Below are 23,360 nucleotides of genomic sequence, written 5' to 3'. Positions count from 1 at the left end.
GCTTGGGGCCGTGACACCTCCCTGGGGAGCCTGTTCCAGTGCTCCAGCACCCTCTGGGCGAAGAACCTTTCCCTAATGTCCAACCTAAAGCTCCCCTGGCACATCTTCCTGCCATTCTCTTGGGTTCTGTCATTGGTCACCAGAGAGAAGAGATCAGTGCCTGCCCCTCCTCCTCCACTTGTGAGGAAGCTGTAGCCTTGATGAGGTCTCCTCTTATTCTCCTCTTCTCCAGGCTGAACAAACCAAGTGACTTTAGCTGCTCCTCATACGGCTTCCTCTCCAAACCCTTCACCAACTTTGTAGCCCTCTGCTGGACACTCTCCAGCAGCTTTATATCCTTTTTATCCTGTGGTGCCCAGAACTGCACCCAGTGCTCCAGGTGAGGCCGCACCAGTGCAGAGCAATGGGACAATCACCTCCCTGCCCGGCTGGCAATGCTGTGCTGGATGCACCCAGGACATGGTTGGCCTTTGGCTGCCTGGGACACTGTTGGTTCATGTTTGACTTGCCGCTGACCCCCCAGAACCCTCTCCACAGAACTGCTTTCCAGCATCTCGTCCCCCAGTCTGTATGTACAGCCAGGGTTGCAGTGTCCCAGGCGCAAAATCTGGCACTAGCCCTTGTTCAACTTGATGTTTTCCTTGAACAGGACTGTCCTTGAGCGATCAGGCGCTCTCAAGGACCTGCAGAGCTGTGAGACCTGAGCAGGGAATCAGTAGCGGTACAGATCACTACAGGTGCTGCCAGTGACGTTGCTGCACAGCAGCAACCCCCACCCATCTCCTGAGAGTCCAGCACCCACCTCTGGCTGTCTCATAATAATCAGCAGCTGAACAAGCCATCAAAAGGGGAAAAGCCAGGCAAACAGGCTCTGTGTGGTAAGTCCCAAGTACAGTGCAGATGGATGATACTCAGCGTGCTGTGAAGGCAGAAGGTACATCCCTGCCTGTGGGTTGGTGGGTTGAGTGGGTTGGTCTGAATGACTTCACCATTGTATTTCTGATCTGGTTCTAGATCAGAAGTCAGGTTTAACAATTGCTGAAGCATTTACTGAAGGCTGGGAAACAAAAGATCACAAGTAATGAAGCCCAATCTATGTGATTAGTGTCTAAGCTCTTTCCCTTATGTGATGCATCAGAGATGGACAGAGATTTATCTCCCAAGACCCTTTCATCATCTTTTTGACTATGCAAACTAATGTCAGTCAATACCACTCTTCAGCTGTCCAGCAGGAGATGCAGGTGATGAAAACCTCAGTTCACCCTCCTGGAAATAAAAGTAGCTTGGTTCTGATGGAAGGGTGGAAGATCCTGACTTATCTGGGCACAACTAATAACACTCTCCCTTACTGACAGATGTTCCAGATCTCCTGCATCAGATGATGTTTCATCAACTGCCTTAGTTCTCTTTCCAGCTGCACTCCAGTCCTCATTTCAGACATCTGACATGTATTTCTACATGTAATTCAGATTATTTTATCAGGACACCAGAAGTAAGACTTACCTTCTCTGCTTAACACTGGTGTGGTACTTGGATACTATGAAGCTCACCACCCCATGAAAACCTATAAATAAGGAGAGGCTCAAATCCAATCACCCTTTCAGAATTAAATTTAAAAGCTTTTTGTAAAATCAATGGCATATTGCCCAGAATTTGCTAGCAAGGAGTCTAAGCAGTGTTTTGTCACAGTATGCAAATTCCCAACCCACTGCCACCCCCTCTTATGGTTCAAAATTTCTAGTAGCTGGCTGCAGGGGCAGACAGGTCCTTGGTAATTCTGCAGTATTTTCATTCCAGAAAGGTATTCCAAAGGAGTTAGGAATCCATTCACTGGCAATTCTGCCATGTAAGATGCACCTACAAATGACTGGTCACCTTTTGTCACACCACTAGAACTCCACTAACAAAGGTGTGATAATAACACAGTGTACTCCTATCAGATAACAAACACTGGTAACTTACATCCATGACACAGCTGGGCCACACAGGAAATCATAAAGCATGCTGAGGAAAACTCATCTTCAGATTCCCAATGGATAAATAAAAAAGTCTTAAGTACTTAGCTGCCATTACCACTGTATTTTTTTAGGAGTTTAAAATGACATGAATTCCAAAGTGGAGGGTATGTACGATGCTGGATAGAAATCCCCACTGAAATATAAAGGTCTTGTTCTGGCCACACTGAAGAGGCTACAGAAAAGACACTGAGGAAAAATGCACACAGTGAATTTACAGTGGTATTATATACCCATTGTTAGCAGGCCTGCAGAGGCACTTGGACTAGGGAGACACAGAGGAGAGTCTGCAGAATCTGCTGAAAAGTCAATAAATCAAGACAAATGCTGCTATGAAGCATCACTGTGAAGGATCTCAGGTGTGCTATCTTGAGAACTTACCAATCTCTAAATTCTGTGTGGGAATAGGGCATATCTGAATTATTTATGTGCCCCACAGCACTTTCAGTCTGACAGAATCGACAGCAACCCCTTTATGTAAAGGCAGCTTGTATCTAAATGAAATACTGCTTTTTGAAACTGAAGTCATTTAAGAGTGAGTGGTTGTGCCATGATCATTATGATTCCCAGAGCTTTTTTGCCTCTGAAGATCTTAGGATGGTCAGGATTGTAATCAGAAAGACTGCTTCTCCTGGAGCACATCTGCATATTAAAAACTCTAATAACCAAATACTAGTTTTCAAATGACTGAACTGCTAAGTAACCACCTTAAGAGACCAGTATATATATCCTTGTGAAGTTATCGGACAATGTGGTTTCCTTTTTTTATTTTTTTTTTGTTGTTATTTTTTGTTTGTTGTTGCTGGTTTTTTGTTTGTTTTTAATACAATTAAGGAAGTGCCATTTATACCCCACAAGAAAAAGCAGAAAGAGTCTTTATGGAAAAAACAAATATATTGAACACATACCAATCAAATGGTACAGATATGGGACTGGCTTTGATTTCAAAATTTAAGTAGAAATAAAAAAAAGATGTAATGCAACAGCTGTTCAATTTCCAAGTCTAAATAGGCACTGCAAAAAGACATTTCTGTTTTCTCCAGCACACATTCCTGTCTAAATGCTCCCACCGTAATCAACTCCTAGGTTCCCAAACAAAAACATCACTGGGAACATAACCTTTGAGTAAGTTAATATCCATCCACCCACCCTCTTACAAAAAAAGCAAACAAAAAAAATCCCCCAAGATACAACCTTTCAATGCTGCTGTTTTGACTGGAGCAGAATTGGAGAATTTATAAAGGTTCAAAAGCACCCGAGGCAAGTAGTACAATATAATTTGTTCACTAACTTGTATTGGAAAGGAGATTAAAAACATTGAGATCTGCATCTTGGTACATAAAACTGTTGTCCTGAATAAAGAGAAATCTTTCAGAAAAGTTTTACAACTTGGTGGAAGTCCAGGACCCAGCTTTAGGCATCATTAATTGATGGGGTTTAATTCTGACTTGGTTATAACCACTTGTATATACTGTACATCTACCCTAGTTGGATCAGTGTCTGGAACTGCTCACTGGTGTCCCTTTGAACAACTGTAAACTAAACCATATTACGCAACATCATAGGAAGCTAGAGATCAGGTGAATATACAGCCAGTTATATCTCCCCTGCTTCACGCTCCTCTGAGCTCCTCGGGTCTTCTGATCGGCCATTAGCACTTTCGTAAGAACGTTTCTTGTCTCTGAAATCTCGTGGTGACCTCTCTCTTGAGCTTCTCTCTTTATCACGTGATGTTCTATCACGATCTCTCGAACGTTCTTTGTCTCTGGAAGATCTTTCTTTTGAGGATCTGAAAAAGTGCAGTAAATGTGAGAACTCAAGTTAGTCATGAATCTGTAGCTATTAAACAGCATTTTGATTTTAGTATTTTTCTTCTTTTTCCAACCCAACTTTAGATTTATACAAATAGAAGTTTCTGAGAAGACATCAGAAATCATTCTACTCTTCTCCTTTTCCTACTTCCAATTTCAAAAGACAAATACTGAGAGAGGCAGAATTTAACCTATATTTATTATGGAACCCAGATTAAGGTCAATGTCCTTCACTAAATTGCTTATTTTCAACATCCACCCTCAAAGCTTGCATTAACAAGAAGCTTAATCGAAACTTCTCATCTGTAGGATGAGAGGGTTATTAGGGGCAGTCAGCATGGCTTTACCAAGTGTAAGTCATGCTTGACCAACCTCATAGCCTTTTATGAGAATGTAACAAGGTGGATGGATGATGGCAGAGCGGTGGATGTGGTCTACCTTGACTTCAGTAAAGCCTTTGACACAGTCTCCCACAGCATCCTCACAGCTAAGTTGAGGAGGTGTGGTCTAGACAATAAAGTAGGGAGGAGGGTTGCAAACTGGCTTAAGGAGAGAAGCCAGAGAGCAGTGGTCAATGGTGTGGAGTTTGGTTGGAGGCCAGTATCTAGTGGAGTGCCTCAGGGGTCAGTGCTGGGGCCAATATTATTCAATATATTCATTAACGATTTGGACGAGGGAATTGAGTGTACTATCAGAAGGTATGCTGATGACACTAAGCTGGGAGGAGTGGCTGACACGCCAGAAGGCTGTGCCGCCATCCAGCGAGACCTGGACAAGCTGGAGAGTTGGGCGGGGAATAACCTGATGAAATTTAACAAGGGAAAGTGTAGAGTCCTGCATCTGGGCAGGAACAACCCCAGGTTCCAGTATAGGTTGGGAAATTACATATTAGAGAGCAGTGTATGGGAAAGGGACCTGGGGGTCCTGGTGGACAGCAGGATGACCATGAGCCAGCACTGTGCCCTGGTGGCCAGGAAGGCCAATGGCATCCTCAGGTGTATTACAAGGGGGGTGGTCAGTAGATCGAGAGAGGTCCCTCTTCCCCTCTAATCCGCCCTGGTGAGACCACATCTGGAATATTGTGTCCAGTTCTGGGCCCCTCAGTTCAAGAAGGACAGGGAACTGCTGGAGAGGGTCCAGTGTAGGGCAACAAAGATGATTAAGGGAGTGGAGCATCTCCCTTATGAAGAAAAGCTGAGGGAGCTGGGTCTCTTTAGTTTGGAGAAGAGGAGACTGAGGGGTGACCTCATTAATGTTTATAAATATATAAAGGGTGAGTGCCACGAGGACAGAGCCAGGCTCTTCTCAGTGACAACCAATGACAGGACAAGGGGTAATGGGATCAAGCTGGAATACAAGAGGTTCCACTTAAATTTGAGAAAACACTTTTTCTCAGTGAGGGTAACAGAGCACTGGAACAGGCTGCCCAGGGGGGTTGTGGAGTCTCCTTCTCTGGAGACATTCAAAACCCGCCTGGACATGTTCCTGTGCGACCTCACCTAGGCGTTCCTGCTCCAGCAGGGGGATTGGACTGGATGATCTTTTGAGGCCCCTTCCAATCCCAAACATACTGTGATACCTTGAGAAGAATGTCTAGCCTACCTCAGATATACAAATCACAAACTTACAAAATGTATTTTAAAAATGGGAGTTTGATTAAAAGCAAGGGGAAATTAACTTGCATTATTCTAGAGTGAGGCTATTACATGATAAATATAAAACAAATCTGGAATCTGTGCCACGATTATGTTTTGTTAGAAGAATTATCCCTTGTGTGATGATATTGGGGTGGTGTTACTTTTAGATATTTTACTCCAATAATAAGCATTTTCAAAAACTTTACAATGAAGCCAGAAAAGAGCTTTTCTATTAAACAATCCACATAGTTTTCAATGAAATAAGGTATCTGCACTGGAAAAAAAACTGGATTAGACATCCTTCTCTATATTTCCTCACAGAGTACACCTAAGCATGTTACTGAAAGGCATCGCATTTTCATTTTAAGATGTACTGTAATCATTAAACTAGTCCAATACATACTTTTGCAGAAAAATCTTAACATCATGCTGCAAAGGCAGTTAATAATTTATTGGTAAAAAAAAAAAATCTGGTGTACTGGACAGCAAGACTGTACTCTCTCCATTTACTGAAAGTTACTGTCATCACCTCAAAGCTTCAAAACTGAAGTCTGCATCATGCTCCTGCACTAATTTCCTTTCACAAGCTTACGAAGAAGTGCCCTTTCATTTTAATTCCTTTGCTGGAAAGATTATTTTCCCTACAATACTGTATTTGCAGACAGTAAGATCCACAGGCATTGCTCCTATTCCACAAAATACATGTCAAATAAGAAGTTAATACTGGAGTTAATATAGCTGTTTCACAAGCATTTTGCACTGCAAGTCCCCAGCAGAAGTTACAATGCTTCCAAACTGGTCGACTCAGGCTGACACTAGTAATTAATCCTAGAATGGGCAGACAGACAGGATGAGATGCCATTCACAGCATTTTTGGAGGAATTGAAGACGCATTCATCCAGCGATCCCATCTCTCTACAGGTGTCTCTAATGAGCTGACAAGAAGGAAGACTGGCTTTTATTAATCACAGCATAGTGATGCCAAAGTTTCTACAACCCCTTTAGCAAGCAGTATTACTACCAGAAGACTTTGAATTAAAATACCATTCCCACCTTTATCAAGTGCATGGTAGAGCCTTTTGAATCAGAACCTCTACTAGATGTACATAATCTAGAATGCTTGGAGAGCATGACTTTCTAACTGATCAAGAGGATTCTTCAGCAGAAATAGATTCCTTCACCAGACATGTGGGAGCATCCACACTGTCACGTTCACCAACTATGAATCGTGTTATAATATGTGATACTGGTTCCAAGACAGTATCTGTGGATGCCTGCATCGGGCCTGAGAACAAAAAAACCCCACAAACCTAAGTAGCCTTGGACAAAAATCCTAGAGCAGCCAGTCAGACCTAGGAAAGCAGGGAAAGATGTAGCTGCAGTTTCAAACTTTCCAAGCGGTGTTTGACTAAATGGGTCTGTGCTCATCCCTCCTCAACAGAAAAAAAAACACACAACAAAAACAAACAAACAAAACACAAAACCCCCAACAACAACAAAAAAAATCACCACCTCCCCCAAACAACCAACCCCTCAAAAACCCACAACCAAACAAACACAAAACCCAAACCAACCAAACCCACAACAAAATCAAATCAAAGCTAAAGAAAGTGAACATGGATAGAATATTTTGTTGTCCACCAGGATATGAAGGATATTTAAAACAAATAACAATTGTCTAAATGCTTAGAGTGGGAAATAATTGTCTAAATGCTAAGAGTGGGATCTACCTCACCCAGCTTTAAATGTCTGTGCTGTAGACATCTAAGCTAATCAGCCAGATTTCCTTAACAGTCAGCAGAAGAAATAAGATACTTTAAGGCATGATTTGTCTCATCTTACATAGACATAAAATTATGTCAGATGAGTCTGTAATGAGACTCAGGAGATTTACATCTGATCCAGTCATCTAAAGCCAGGTGAAATGAAGTCTCATCCTATGACTTCAGGTATTTTATTTCTCTATACAATGTCTACATTAGCCCTTATCACACGAATTCTTCTAAGTGGACTCACGAATACTGACCCAATTTCCCCACATTAGGTCTGCTGTCATGACTGATCTTATCGTTGAGCATGCATCTCAACACCTAACTGCAAATATTCACTTTTTGATTGCCAATCAAGCACAAAATATGTATTTTGTTTCTAATGAGATGAAAGATGATTAATTTAAGTTATTTGGAACTTATAGCTAACTGTGAAGAAAACAGGACTTTATTTAGACCTGCTCTTGATAAACCAGTAACCCAAGGCTGCATAGACCTAGGGTTCCTGTTACCTTAGGCATGCTGCTGTTATTACCAGGTGGGTTCCCATTATCTTAGACACACTGCTACTATTTCCAGACGCTTTGTATACGTTCAGTTGGGCCCACAGAGTGCATAGGTCCGCTCCTTATATTGATAAATTTGAAACATCATCTCAGCCACTAAGAGATTTAAATCTACCCATCTCTTCATAAGGTGAATGATGATCCAAGATTAAGGAAAACATGTCTGTCAGACAAAATTATATATTAGTAAAATATCCTCAGATACAGTACAGAATAAGTATTCCTTTACTTTCAGAATGAGGAAGTACCTGAGGAGTGGCAGCTTTTCATTTTATGTGAAAGGCTCTTTATAAAATACTTTCTGAAGAAGAGTGGACAGGAAAACCAGAAGCAGCTGCATGGTTTGCTGCAAACAACAATACTCAGCACAAGTTTGTCTGTGGTAATGTTATATAGAACAAAACGGGAAAATGACTTCTAGGAGAAGCACATCTAGAGTTTCTCCAGTGAGGAGTCTAATCGTCTAGTATGCTTACATGTTGAAACCATAATGGATGTAATAAAAACTGAAAAAACCCCAGACACATAAATAGCTTTTACAGCAGGATTCAGCAGCCTACTATAAACGATGCAGCTCTTCCCACACAGCAACCACAACTCCACGCTTCTCTTAAGGTCTTAGAACTAGGGGCACCACAGGCTGCCACTGCTGCAGCTTTCAGCCGTCTTTCTGTTGCTTCTGGTGTCACACTCTGCTCTTCTGCAACAGTCTGGCAAAAACACCATGTTCCACAGATCTGAATTTATTTGGTTACTCAAAACCAAAAGGCTATGACTCCTTCCTGAAGAAGTTAACTTGTTGGAGTTTGTTGTATTTTTGAGAGTATTCTTGGACAATAATGTTTTGAGCTTAAGGAAGACAAGTTTGAATAAAAGTATTTCATATCAGGATTTTAAGAAATTCCTAAAAAAAATATCTTAAAATAGGATTTGGCAACAAACACTTTCCTAGACTAGAAAAGAGTTATAGGAGACAAGGAAGTATAATACATTCGGGCCTGCAAGTTCAGGTTTATTTTGGATTCTGGCATCAACAGCTGTGTTCAACAGAAAGACTCCTCCCACACTGATGTGAAAAGCAGCTCTAATGGCTAGAAGGGCATCCCTACACAGGAGGCATCCAGCCTGGCTGCAAGTTTCATAGGTACCCTGGTCCCAGTGCAGCAACATCACGGCTCTAAGGATTCTTCAGTCTGTTGAAAACTCAATACACATACTTGAAGAGGAAAAATTTTGCTTGACCTCAGAGAAATAAGAGGTATGAGCTGCTAATTAATGATGGCAGAGCAATATTTTTTCCCCCGAAGTTAACAGTAATGCAAACCTCTTATTTGCACCAAGGATTCTTCCAACATAGGCGTGTGTCATTCCTTCAGGGCAGGAACTGATATAGTGAGAAAATATTTCCAGTACCAAATACCATAAGACTAAAATCTCATGCCCTGAAGTACATAATCTTTTCAATGTATTCACACAAAACAAGGCTTGAAGGGTTTATCCTTTAACAGTATCTTGCAAGATGACACTAACTTAATCTTCACATCACCTTGTGCTTTTTCAATTCACCTTTGGCAGCTGGGAATGACAGGTTTACTGTCATATGGATAGCACCAACTTTTCACATCATTTCCTTGTTCTTACATATTTCTCTGTCAATATAGAGGACTGCATCATTTGCATTGCGCATACCATACTGGACAGTTTGAGCAACTACAATGCAAATCCCAGAAAAATCAATCAGCACTGTTTTCTTTGAAGGATTGAAACTGGGTCTTGCAAGGTCAGACTTCAAAGCTGAAGAATTAAAGGCAATTTGAGCATTTCCTCTATACAGTGGTTCATCCAAGTTCACAAATGTGTTGATTCAAAGGCAAATGTCTATTTTAAGACTGAAAAACTATAGGTTTGAAGAGTTAACTAATCTGCCATTGTGGATGCCTCAAAGAGGCAGGCTTTTTAGGATAAGTGTCATGACAGGCTACAATCAAGATGGAAATTTCAGAGTCTAAAATGTTGACTTCAGGATACTAAAGAACAACACCCTGAAGAATTTTAAATATCAGACACTACTGATTGTATCAACTAAAGTGCTGGAGACTGAAGTTTCATCCATCTGCAACAAAAATAAGGAAACAAAAGACTGGGCCCAACCCTGTCTTTTATGCTCTCTTACAGAGCATAATGAGACTACAGTCACCTACCTTCTCCAGGGAGAAAAAAAAGCTCATTTTTAGGGCAAAGAGCCCATGAGATACTTGAAAACATTCAGCACATATTTCCTCATCCTTGGCCATTTAATTCCTAAAATAATGTCAATTATAAACCCAACATGTGCAGCCACTTCAAAACCAGATCTTTTCTCTTCTTGCAAGTCAACAGTCTGACAGGGTTTTAAGACTGGGCACCCTGTCCACTGTACTGCACTCAAATCTATGCCACACTGGCTGACGTATACCAGAAAGGAATCCTGGTTATGAGCAGACCTCCCTACCAGATGCCTCGTTGTGCAATTCCAACATACTTCTAAATTGTGCTTACCTCACTCATCTGAAATAAACCAGCAAATCCTCAGGAGCAGACAGCAACTGAGTCATTCAAAAGCAACAGCCCCACACTGCTCTCTGCAGTAATCCTTCCAAGAGAGGTTGAGCCACTTTCCTTGTAAAGCAACATCTCCAGATGCAACGCAACAAATTTCTTTTCAGGCATATCTAAATCGGTTTTTATCTGGCACAGCCAGCAGACAGGCTCCATTGCTGGGAACAAGAGCCCAAGGAAAGAACCAATTGTGTCACAGAAAGGCAACCGCTGATGCCCGTGGGCTCAAATGAAGATCAACTGTTTCACTTTCTACACTGCAGGAAGCTGGTAGTATTATCAACTTGACACCTCATATCACTCCTCCATAACCCTACTATTTTTATTAAGAAAAAAAGAAAAAATCACTACTGTATGTGAAATCATAAACGTGCTAATGGTCTAACTGAAATCAGAGACAGTCTCAAAATGTGTTTAAATTATCAAGTGCTAAATGTAAACTCAATTCAGTAAGAAAATTCTCAACACACATTTAGGAAAAGCCATTTATTTCTTGTCCAACACTTACCTCTTTTTGGAGCTGCGTTCTCGGCTCCTCTCCCTGGAACTATGCCTGCTTCTGTGGTGGCTGCGACTCCGGCTGCGGCTGTTCGAGCGAGACCTGTGACGATGGCGTTTCTCACGGGATTTGGAGCGAGTTCTCCTCTTTCGTTCCCGGGAGGTTGAGCGAGACCGATGTCTGCGGCGATCTCGGGACCTAGATCTAGGAACAGAAAGGACTTAAACCATACACTGCATTCACCTACCTACTCTATCAGGGTATTTTGAATATTATGCACTCTAAGCATAAACAAATCTGTAGAGACAATGATCTGCAGTGTTCAGAGCTAATCCATTGTCCTATCACAGGCAAACATAAAGCAGAAGGCAACATTAGAAATCTTACAAAACCCTTTGTAGGAGTTTGCAGACAATTTTACAGTTAATTCAAGACTACGCATGATTACAGCATAGCCTATTCAGGGTTCTGAAAGGAATTAAAAATCTGGGGGAAAAAAATCTACTTTTAGAATTTTAAAACCTTCTCTTTATCAGGCAAAGTTGTAGAACTTCTTAATGCAGTGATAGGGATCATCTGCCACAACTGATGTATGATGATATTTGAAGAAAGTAGGACTATAGCCCTTCATATAGCTGCTACAATCAAACTAATCTGGAAGGTTCTAAACACCATACAAATTCTGTAGGTTTTTTTTTGTTGTTGTTTTTTTGGTGTTTGTTTGTGGTTCCCCCCCCTCCTTCCTTTTTTTGGTGTTTGTTTTGTGTGTTGGTTGGTTTTGGTTTTTTTTTAAATAACTTTGCAATAATACCTCACTGGTGATCTTCAGCTGTGTAGGTTAGGAAGAAAACCCATGGGTGGCCTGTTGGGAATTAACCTGGCACTTAAGATTTAAAAAAACCATGGGTTTTCAGCAAACGGTACAAACATTAAGCTTCTGTTTTGAAGAAAGAGCAATTATCTGTGTTGCAAGCATTATTTCGGACAAAGAGTTGCAATGCAATAGCCACAAAACAGATATACACATATAGGCTCAGTAGCATGGTGATAAATGTTGTATAAACACACAAAGAGACAACTATGTAACAGAATGCTTTGCTTGTAAAGACAGATGCCTTAAACGAATACTGCTAGACAAACTTATAATGTTCCAGCTTGCGAAAGGATGGCTTCACTGATGGTATTCCTTGTCCACAAATCTACATACCTTTTGGCATGCCTGCTGTGGGATCTGGAGCTGAAACAAATGGAAAATAATCAATTTTTCTTACAGAACCTTATTATCAAATAGAGCACAACTTAATAATTATAAACCAAACTAGTTGACCTGTTATTGTATTTCTTTCTTTACTGGCAATTATTTAAAGGCCTTTTCTTTGATATTAATATCTTTGTAACATATTTAACAGGAAATACATCCCTCTGAAAACTGTTGTGTGTTTGTCACATTTCTTCATTTATTTTTGAGCCTACCATGCTACAAACTCCAAAGAATACCTAATCTGCTTTTTTATTGCCACCACTCTGACAGAAAAAGCATTCCCTTATTTCTTGTCATACACATATTATCAGACTGCAACCAATTTCAAAGTTTATACTGTTAACCTCTGAATCTGACAAGTGAAGAGATCTGCAGTTCAGATCCCATTTGACTCCAGTCCCACAAGGCCTGGAAGTAACTAACAGAAAAACAGGGAACTCCTTTCCTCAGTCATACATTCAATTACTTCCAGTAATGAAGATTCCTAATATCTGTAAAGAAATAGCTGACACCTGACAGATGTTAGAAACCCACATGTGTGTAAGCTTACATCTGTCAGGTCTCAAAACAAAGTACACACCTGAGAATTACCTCATTTAAAGGCCATTTGTTCAAATTGATACAGACATTTCTATCTGTAGTTTTCAAAAAAGGTTTCTATGAAAACAACTCGGATTATAAGAGTTAGACACAAATTTCACTCTTGACCCTTTTAAGTTTCCAAGGAATGCAGACTAGTGATTCTGCAGATGCAAAAATGTGTATGAACTACATCATAGTTTCCCCGTTAAACTTAAACAGGTCATTATGTATATGCAATCAAAATAGATCCCTACCTCCTTAGTTTTTCCCTTTCTTCTCTTTCCCTCTCCTCTCTACGCTTCAGACGTTCCTGATTTCGTTTCTCCTGTTTATCAGCCACAATCCTCTAAAAGCAAAAGGAATATATTAATTAAGTTACATTTCAAAATTTCTCAGATGAACGTGCTATAAAAATAATCTAGACAGCATTCAGTTCTTTCCCTTGTGTGTATTATTTCCTTGCTCTTCCTCAGTATAAATAAATATTTTTTTTTTCTCTCCAAGAAATAGAAGTTATTGCAGAATAGCTGCAGCAAATAGATGGGTGTTACATGAAGACCTGAAATATGTAGAGTTATATTAAGCTTCCACAAAGGGGAATTCAGAGCAGTAAGTCATGCCTTTAATGCGAGAGTTTCCATGCCAATCCTATCATACTTTGGCCACTGGGGAAAGGTAGAAAGGAATCAGAACGAGGAGAGTTAATTGTTTTATTAACTCCTTCAGCTACGCTGTGACATAAATAAATCCTCAGTCTTAAATGACTTGGTTGGGTTGATACCTAGTTTTGAGGCTACTTGTTTCTGTATTGTGAACATGAAACATTAATTAGAGAGGACGCTTCAGCTGATGGCCCCCAGGTTGAACTCACTACTACTGGGGACAAGGCACGCTCAGTAGAGGGCCCTCAGATGTGGAACTCACAACTGGAGATCTGGCCAAACCCAAGTCTCGCCACCTTCTGGACATGATGCAAGAAATTCAACTCTTTGTAAAGACCTTCTTCTGAGATGTGGAATTGCCCCAGCAGCATCTTGATTAGATCTCTGAGGAGAGCTCTGAGGAAGGAGGGGATAGTTATTGTTTTCTTTTTTTGTTAGCGAAATACTTCAAAAGATTATTTTATTGATGCTTTGGGAACGTGAAATAATTACCCATGCATTTTTTTCTGAATGGTGTAATCAGTTATTTCAACCCTTTGTCAAACTATATCTATACTTCCTTGTACAATATCAGTAACTTAACCACAAGTAAAGTTTCTTGTTCAAGTGACTCTGCTCAATTTCATGGAGGGATGAGAGGAAGCACACGATCTGTTCTAGCCATCTAAGTTTTAAGTTACACCAACTATATTTAGAAGCCTAAGTTGCCAATATAGTCAACGGAAAGAGTTGGGCTTTCCAAAGGGCAAGTCACAGTATCCATGCAAGACAGCTGGAATATTATGAAATATAAATCAACCCAATTTTATCGAACTCAGTAGCAGCATTTTCTGCTTTTAGGGCTTCAACTCCTTCAGCTATTGTCTTTAGTGATTTCTCCAGTTAAATGCTTAATTGAGCCTTGAACTCCATATTTTGCATATTAAGATCATAAATAGCTTCAGTGTACAAATCCATCCTCTTGAACACCAGAAGTCTAGACTATAATTCCAGTAAGTCTTTCTTCCAGCACACAATTTATGGTCAAGATAGTGTTGTTTAGGGTAATATTCCAACTGGATTTCAAATCTTCAGGCTATAGAGAACATGCAACCTCCATGTAACCATTACTTTAATGGCTACCCTGACTTCAAGATATACATCTTTTTTGTATTCTGACTTTGGATATCTACAGCCTTAAGTTGTTGGAACTTATTTATTTCATCTATTGTCAGTTAAGTTTAAAAGCTGCCAAAAATTACTTAAAACTTTAAAAATAAAATCTTCTTAGTTGTTGGTACCTACAGAATTCAAGTCACCTCCTACTCTTTGTCCAGATAAAATAAACTAATTGAGTTTTAGCCTTTCACCAGAGAGCAAGCTGTTTGAGCCCCAGGCACTTCTGTAGATCTTTTTGGAAAACTTTGCCATGTTATCATCCTCCTTATGCAGAGGTACCAAAAGCAAGGATTTCAACACCAGCCCTATTAACATTTTAGCCTACTTAAATATCACTCATTTCAGCCTACTATATGGTCTTGTATTTTCAAGGATCTCATTATTACTTTTAGCAAATCAACTGGTTAAAAGTCAATTTGCCTATCTCCTATGACTGGTGAGTATGTTTCAACATGACTTTTGTTCAAAATAGTTTTCCGTTTTACAAGTGGAATTGCACCTCTCTGTTCCCAAGATGCATTAACTTTGAACATGTTTTAATATGCCTCCGTGTAAAACAGGTCATCTTATCAAATTATCCAGATAATTTGTATTATATTAGAATGTTTAGTGATTTATAGATGAATGAAATTCCGAATTTTAAAGTAATATGAAAAAAATTCACATGCCCAGAAAGAAATATTCCATTTAGGTGGCCTAGCAAATAATTAAGTAGGAGCATATGCATATACACACACAAAAATGTAAGAATTATTTACCCTGAGTTCCTCAAGCTTCTCTCTTATTTCAATAAATCCTAAATGTAGCTTTCCTCCAAAGTGGTCAGCAAGTCGTCGGTCATTGTCATGAAGACCAAGATAAGCCGAGCACACTTCACAAACCCGTAGCTTCTGCTGCTGAAAGCTAGAGGCAGGCATAGAATTCCGGTATACTTCCTAGAAAAAAACAACCCAAACCACAATTTGCTAGCTGTTATTTCTGAATGCACAGAAAAAGATAACACTTTACCAAAGATACACTACAAATGGTAACTGAATTAGATGCACACCAGCACACCCTTCAGTTAATTCACACTATTCATAAGCCAGCTGTCTCATTAAGATACAACACAGGGTCCTTATTTTGAAGGTTGGACATATTTAAAAGCAGGACATCAGCAACTGGTTTTGCAAATTAAAAGGTGGGGTGATTTTTACCTTATGATCATACTACTAAGAAGGATGAACAACTTTCTCATACACAACAACGAATACACGTTAATACTACAATTACTATGTTAAGGTATTATGAAAACATGACACCAGTTTTCATTCTGAACTCAGTTTAAAACAGTAGTAGTTTCCTAAAAAATCTACCTGCATTTTAGACACTAGTTAAACAAGTTATCTGAGCAAAATTAATCTAGACACTCAGATGACAGATAAGCAAGACTGTCAGCAACCCCTCTGGTACCATTAAAACAGCTGCAGATTTTTTTTCTATAAATTTAATTATCTTGGTGAAACACAGTATCAAAGAGCTCTTGGTGAGTTCTGCTACTTAAACATTAAAAGGACAGTTTTAACTTGCACGATACACAAGCCACAGACTTATTTCTTTCCATGAAGACAATGGTTTGTGTCACTGAAGCTTTCCAGTATGTGCCACATCAGCACAGCAGGAGGCACAACAGGGTTGCCACAGCAAGAGCCACGAGACTGAATGAGATACGTCAGTCCAACAAATACAGACACAACTGTTTGTTGTGTTCACAGGCACAACTGTTGTGGCACAACTGGCCAATACAGCTAAACTAAGACAAATGCATCGTCCATGGAAGCAAGAATAATTTTAATAGTATAGGAGTGTATCTAAAGGTAGAAACTTTAACTATACAGGATGCCACAAGCAAATTCTTAGGTTTATCTGAAGCAATTAGTTAAGGATGTGACAGCAGATAAGACATTTTGCATTACACAGATGCCAACCAATTTAATATCGGACACTGCCCTTTCCCTCACCCAAGCCTTACACAATCAACTTACTTCAGCTTCTCTCTTCTTTACCCGAGCCTTCTCCACTTCATCCATTACTTTTTGAGATTCTTCCACATTCCCATCAGCTCCAAGCTGTTCTACTTTGGCCAGCAGTTTCCCAATTTCTTCATTCAATTCATGAACTCTTTCAGCCTTGAAAGACAAGGAAAAGCTTAACACAAGAAAGGCTTTTAAAGTATGGAAAACAATCTGAACTACTGCTGAGTTACTATACACACCATCAGTATGATAAAATTAAAATAAACATGCAGAGATAACTTCTCCAGGTAAAAGCGAAACAGAAGTTGCCTCATGTAAAACACACAGAGAAAGGCTGAGTTACCAAGTCTATGTACCAACTGCAGAACAGGATTTTGTTCAGAAACTTCAAGTAATTCCCACTGTTGTCTATACCACAGTCTTGCAAAATTAATATTTATACAACCATTCCTCCTAGTATGTGCATATATGGGCAGAAAACTGATAAAAGTGGTTTTTGGGGTTTCTTTCTTTGTCAGTTAGAAGCCCAAGAGAAAACCACATCAAACTTTGCTTATGGGTAAAGTTTTTGATCAAAAACGTAAGAATTACTAACATTTGCATCGCATGGTATCACAGAGAGTCAAGTTTCCTGAGCACAAAAAACATGACAGAGGTCTCTTCCGTATGTTCTCCTCTCTGTGCTTTAAGGGCAGTTTTGGGAAGGACACAAAAAACATCTTATTTTTCTCCTCCTCAGTATGAATTATCAGATTGGATAGATTGCCAAAGCCTTAAGTTGGCTCCTTAGAAAAAGAGACCTTCAAAGAGACTTCAGTAACTAGTTTTACATGCTTACTTTAGCTGCAACTTCAGCACTGATCTCTTCTTGGGTTTCTGCTAGTCTTTTCTTAGCCACTTCTGTTCTCCTGTCACAGTCTGCAATAAATGACTGCAGGTGGTCCATTGCCTAAAACACCAATAAAAACACTGATCAATGCTGTCAAAAACATGAATATTTCATTAGCCTTAATACTTTCCAGGTTTATTAAGACTTAACTTTCAGAAGTTTTTATTAGTGAAACCTTGGTAAAACAATAATCTAGTAGCTTATGGTGACTAATCACATATGTTAATACATAACATTTTAAAAATCATAGTCTACATGTTGTCATAGCTATAAATATTTGTAGAAGCAGTATAACAAATAATCCAATAAGCTAAGGCAGTCTACTTGCTAACACATGCATTCAAGTTCTTCAAAAGATATTCAGGTTCACCTCGCCCAGTTAATACATGTAATACTGTAACTTTTTCCACCAGGATTTTAAGGTATTAAGCATATTAACACCATTCCCCCAAACAGTAACAAAAAAAAGCCAAACCTTTTTGTCCTAGTGAAGACTAACTTCCTAGTCAGGAGTTCAAAACTGTATTACCCAAACTACGTTATACTAAGGTCTAGCATATGATTTGTTATCCCAAATATAAAATGACTTTCTTCAATAAGTGTAGAATTTAAGACTCTCTTCAAAGCATACACACCCTTAACATTTGCTTGCTACTTGATAACACTAAGACACCATCCAGGATTACAAGAATTGGTTCTGTGGAATGCTGTTAACAGTTCTACCTAGAAATGATTACCAATGCAAACTAAATACTCACATATAATGATAAAGAGGTAGGTATCCCTTATGTAACTGCGCAATGGTTTCTCCACCTCTTCCTACAGAATTACTTTCCAAAAGTTTTCATTTTGTGTGTACCAAAACTTTTGTTTTTCAGTTTATCCACCTAGGTACATAAATTACACTTTCTCTCCACCATTAAAACAAAATACATACATCAAGCTCAAAGAAGAAGTCTTGATCTTTGGATGCTATTTCATAGTCTGCTCTTAATGCCAGGTCATGTACTTTCAGACATTCTCCAAGGTCCATTCTCTGAAAGAGACAGAGGTAGAGTGGTATAATTTTTCAGAAGTGTTACAAGGAATTAAGGTAACATGATTTTCTTTAACAGTAATTTTCTGAAGCAAATCATCTTCCCTGTGGGACTGAAAGGACAGTTTAATAAAGCTATAAGACAACACCAGATCTTTAATAAACATGCATGAATAAGAAAATAAAAGCAGACAGAGTGAACAACTTATCATGATGGCAGTTTGCATTACAGAGTATCATTAACATCCTGCAAGAACGCTGTTTTACTAAAAAACCATAACCTGAAAGGATGGTAATCACTCTAAGCCAGCATTACTACTGCAATTTTCTGTTCTCCCGTTATCACTGTGGTGTGGCACCTGATGCTGGCACATCTGCCTGTGCATTTGAACACAATCTGGGTATTGACTGGGTAAAACATATCTTAGCAAATCAAAGACAGAGGGCATCTTCAGCAGTGTATCTTTGTCCAACTTGTCAGGCAGCCACACAAACAGACGTGCTGACAATATGTAGGGGGCAATGTAACCGGGGACTGGGGCAATGTAATAGCAGACTTCAACAGCTAGGATCTTCTAGAGTATCAAGATGTCACTTGAGAAACTCTTGAATAATTTCAGTAATGTTAGGAGCAATTTGGGGGGATGAGGGAGGTGGTTAGGAAAGATTTCTTTTTGTTAGGTGTCTCTATCAGGAGACAGGAATTTTGCCTTTCCTTCCCCTCTTTGATCCAACATAGTACAGCCTTATAAATACTCACATAGCTTAACAGACAGGGAGCAAGAACAAGCAGGTACAAAAGAAAACGACTCTTTCTCGTTAGCTTTGCTGCTAAAAAAAATTGCATCAGTGGAACTGCTCCTTAACACAGCCTGTTCTAGTCTTGGCTAATCCCTTGAAAGCACCTTAACAGAAACATTACTACTAAATGCCTTTCTTAGAAGCTCCATTAGGAAATCCCAATGTAAAGAGACATTAAAAAAAAAAAAAAAAATCAGGCTAAAAAAGCACATCTGCTGGTATTTAAGCAACATTAGGTAAAGACAATTCATCTTTGGGTTGATTCATCACTGTCAAGTCTATGCTGGATCAGGATTGCTGAGGACCTTAATAAACACGGAACACATTATATTATAATCTGTCTTATATGATTAGCTGCAAAGTAGATGAACAGCAGATGAAAATGGACAAAAGATACAGTAAAACATTATTTTCATTTTCTACATGTCCACCTTGCAATTTGGTGCCAAGACATGTCCTTCCCCAGAGGCAAAGAACAAGCATTGGTAGTGAGCCATGCAAAGATCAATCACATTTGAAACAGAAGATGGCTATGAAGAACATTAATGTTCAGACATTGACCTATCAATGAATGCTTTAAAAGAATGCACATAAACAGGTTTTTTTTCCACTGTTGCTACACTGACTTTCAGACAGACTTAACACTAAAAGTGATTTACAGAGCAGTCCTGATAAATAAAGCAGATAAAGAAAGGTGAGAACATCCAAGTCCCCAGGCTAGATATAACCAAGGTTTATTGAATATGTGAAGCCACGCTTTGGGGGTTTTGCAGTTACTGCACTTTTCCTCAAGACTAAAATCAGAAAAAGGCCTACACATTTAGAGAATCTTTCTTACAATTTAAAGTTAGTGCTGAAGTTTAGTACAGAAAATAATCTAGGCAACCACATGCAAAGCAGGATGTCAGGAGTCCTTTTGCTATAGTTGAGCTCTGCTTAAGAAACTAGTGCCTTTTACTAACAACTTGCTAACCACTTTCTGCAATACTTAATTTCTCAGTGATTGATAGGTGGGAAATTAAAGCTACTTGATTTCCCAGAGCTGAGTTATAGACAACTGGTCTGTCATCCCAAACAACCTCATGTTGAAATGATTTACTAAATCATTTTTGTCATCCCATCCACAAAACTGATAGAATGCCTTTAGTGCTAATACAGAAATAAGGATTACATAGATTCAGTTTAACAATGATGCACAGCTCTGCTCCAATCAAATCAGGCAGCAAAAAAAAAATAATCACATGAGTTAAATATGAATAGACAAGGAAGAGCTGGCCAAGGACTCAGGCAATAGAGAATGTGAAGAGTTTATCTGTAAAATAAATGTGCACTCAGAGGAGCTGACACTAATAACTGAACCAGAGACAAAACTCTGATGTGATGTTGTTTCTGGAACATGAAATTAAGGTGGCTTTCTTTTCATATCTTGAACTATCTACAGTAAAATCCCCATTTTGGCACTTTTATCACTACTACACAACCCTTTGACATTAGATATTAGATTGTTAAATGTACTCTATATACAGTGCAAAAAAGAGCACAGAAAAGCCAAAGCTACTTAAAACACAAAGGGCTGATGTTGAGTCAAGTGTGACACAGTAGCACATGTTATTGATGCTTCTAAAACCAGTATGCACCTTTGATAGGTTTCGAAAGAAGATACTCTGGGTATTGTTTCTATAGAAAATTCTTTCTAGCTATAAAGATACCTATATCAAAGCAGTTCACATACAGCAAAAGAAGGGTTTTTTGTTTGCTTGCTTGGGAAGATCTGACAGGACCAAAAAAATTACATTGGAGGAAACAGATCTCTCCTTTTTTCAAATTGTCAAGGGAACTACTGGAATTTGTATGCAAACACCCTTGCTACTGATAAAATTGCATTTCTCTACTTTTTGCAGCACTACAGCAAATAATCACCCTTGCACACCTAAGCTTTAGGCATGGAAATAGCTCCACTGAACCACTGGAACTACTGGCAACTACACTCCAGACTAAACCACCTTACTAACACCTATTTGCAGATGTGTGAATTATTCAAACTTCTCTTCCTGGTCAGTGAGCCTAAATGGATTCAGCCCACCTTGAGAGGGATCCCCAGCTACAGGTGAACTGAATCTTTTTTACATTCCACTGCCTAGATCCATTCAGACTCCAGTGCAAGCTTTCACACCTAGCTCCTAAGTTCAAACCTAAATTTAGATGTCTTAATCTGGAGCTGAATTCCACCCCTAATAAGATTAAAGTTAATAATGTATTAAAGTATATTGCTAAACCAAGGTCTCAATCAATAAGGTTTCAGTCAGCTAGAGACCTGAAGAGCAGAATGCAATAAATTCCTGAGCACTGAAAGATACACTTAACTGCAGGACTGAGCTGATGGCATACTTTGATGTCAATACAAATAAAATGTAAAGGTAATGTTCCTCAACAAATACATATAAATACAAAGTTGATCCACTAAGCAGGAAAGGAGCTTCTCAACCATGGTTTGCAAAATTGCATACAGTATTTGTGAATTTTTTTCAACAGGGAAGCACAATCAAGCCATAAGAAAGCCAGATTGCTGCAGAAGTGTTGAACTGTTTAGGCTCTTCAAAGGTAGCTAGCAAGTTACTGTAAATATTCAGGACATTACTACCTTTAAAATTATTGAAAGCATTTGCTTTAAATCTTTCCACCTTGTCATTGAGTACATGGGTACTCAGCTATTCATTCAGAAAAAGATAGAGAAAACACATTCTTGTACATCTTGTAAAACCTGCTGAAGACAGCACAGAGCTTACCTCCAGAGAATGTTGCTTAATAGGTTCCTGCCATTACAGGGGAGTCAAGTGACTCCTACACATGTAGCTTCAGTACTAATCTCATAATAGAGACAAATACAAACAAATTTTTTTGTAATACCGATGCGAAATAACTCAAGGACCACAGTTAGGAAAAACAAACAAAAAGCCCCAAACCATACAAGCCTGATCATCAGCAACGATTAAGAATAAAAAAAGGTAAAGAGTGTTAATCCCTTAAGACCAAAAAAAAAAAAAAAGAGAAAGAAAATTGCTAACTTTAAGTGGTAAATTACTCAGCATGTCCCCATAGCTAAGGTTTCCAAAGTATTACTAATCTATTATTATAAAATTCTCAACTTGAAATGAATGAGTAAACTCTTAAACTCTTAAACCACTCTTAAACCAGTGCCCAAGTAATCATTATGAAAAAGCAGAGCGCCAAAACATGAAAAAAGCATCAGTTAAAAATAAAAGAGCTTTTGTGAGGGGCACTGTCAGAAGCAGGTTCTGAACAGACACAGCTCTACAACCTTGAATACAAAGTCACTTCTGTGATCTTACCAATTAGTTTACCATGTGCCTCACAGGAACTTCAAAACACATGCCAAATAAAAAGATAATCACAGAGCACAGCAGATTTGCAATTATAATTTAATAGATTGAAAGAGGATTCTATAATTTTATCTTTCTTTACATTTTTGATATTGGGACTCACTATTCTACCTATGTCTTCCATGTAGCCCATTATTCCCATTGTTCTTAGAAGCAGACCACAAAAAAAATCAAACCCATACTCTCCCCAAAGTGACACAAAATCATTTCCTGCAGGCACTAAGACACCTCTGACTAGATGACTTAGAATTTTTCAAGCTTACAAAACAAGAAAGCTAGTAACAAACAAAAAGGCCCTAAATAAAATGAAATCAAATAGGAATGTAACCAAAATCTCCTGACTTAAGTAGGTAACAACTGAGGTTCATTAACAGACAACTAGACAAATCTATCTAGAGAAGTGGAACAAGAGGGTAAGTGATATGGAATGAATGCTGTTGGCAACAGCAGCCAGGAGAAATAATTAAATTTCAAAATACAGCTAATTCCTATGGTTTTACACTCCAAAGTCAAATACTTACGGTTCCTTTAAATACAACTTTATTGTTCCTTTAAATACCAACTACTCAGAGGAAGCAAGACACAGAGAAGCGCAAAAGGAAGCTCAAAAAAGTAGGAAGCTGTGCATTGTTGCCAATCTAGACAATGGAAGTCTCCTAG

At 39.0% G+C, this 23,360-nt stretch overlaps 1 protein-coding gene across 2 annotated transcripts in view; it reads right to left on the bottom strand.

The window, feature by feature from the left end:
- Positions 1-2,890: 2,890 nt before the first annotated feature.
- LUC7L2 (LUC7 like 2, pre-mRNA splicing factor) overlaps positions 2,891-23,360 on the bottom strand; it is a 33,842-nt gene continuing 13,372 nt past the window's right edge. For both annotated transcript variants that reach the window (XM_065838989.2, XM_071801150.1), the window contains exons 3-10: positions 18,400-18,498; positions 17,412-17,522; positions 16,583-16,726; positions 15,317-15,493; positions 12,993-13,084; positions 12,103-12,132; positions 10,905-11,099; positions 2,891-3,804 (exon numbers count right to left, since the gene is read on the bottom strand). In XM_065838989.2, the coding sequence (XP_065695061.1) occupies positions 3,612-3,804; positions 10,905-11,099; positions 12,103-12,132; positions 12,993-13,084; positions 15,317-15,493; positions 16,583-16,726; positions 17,412-17,522; positions 18,400-18,498 (1,041 nt within the window). In that variant the 3' untranslated portion in view covers positions 2,891-3,611. The remainder of the gene's footprint in view (positions 3,805-10,904; positions 11,100-12,102; positions 12,133-12,992; positions 13,085-15,316; positions 15,494-16,582; positions 16,727-17,411; positions 17,523-18,399; positions 18,499-23,360) is intronic.

This window comes from Patagioenas fasciata, chromosome 1 (genome assembly GCF_037038585.1).
Source record: "Patagioenas fasciata isolate bPatFas1 chromosome 1, bPatFas1.hap1, whole genome shotgun sequence".
Classification (NCBI taxonomy): domain Eukaryota; kingdom Metazoa; phylum Chordata; class Aves; order Columbiformes; family Columbidae; genus Patagioenas; species Patagioenas fasciata.
The sequence above is the reverse complement of the archived record's forward strand: the minus strand, read 5'-3'. Positions and strand labels throughout refer to the sequence as shown.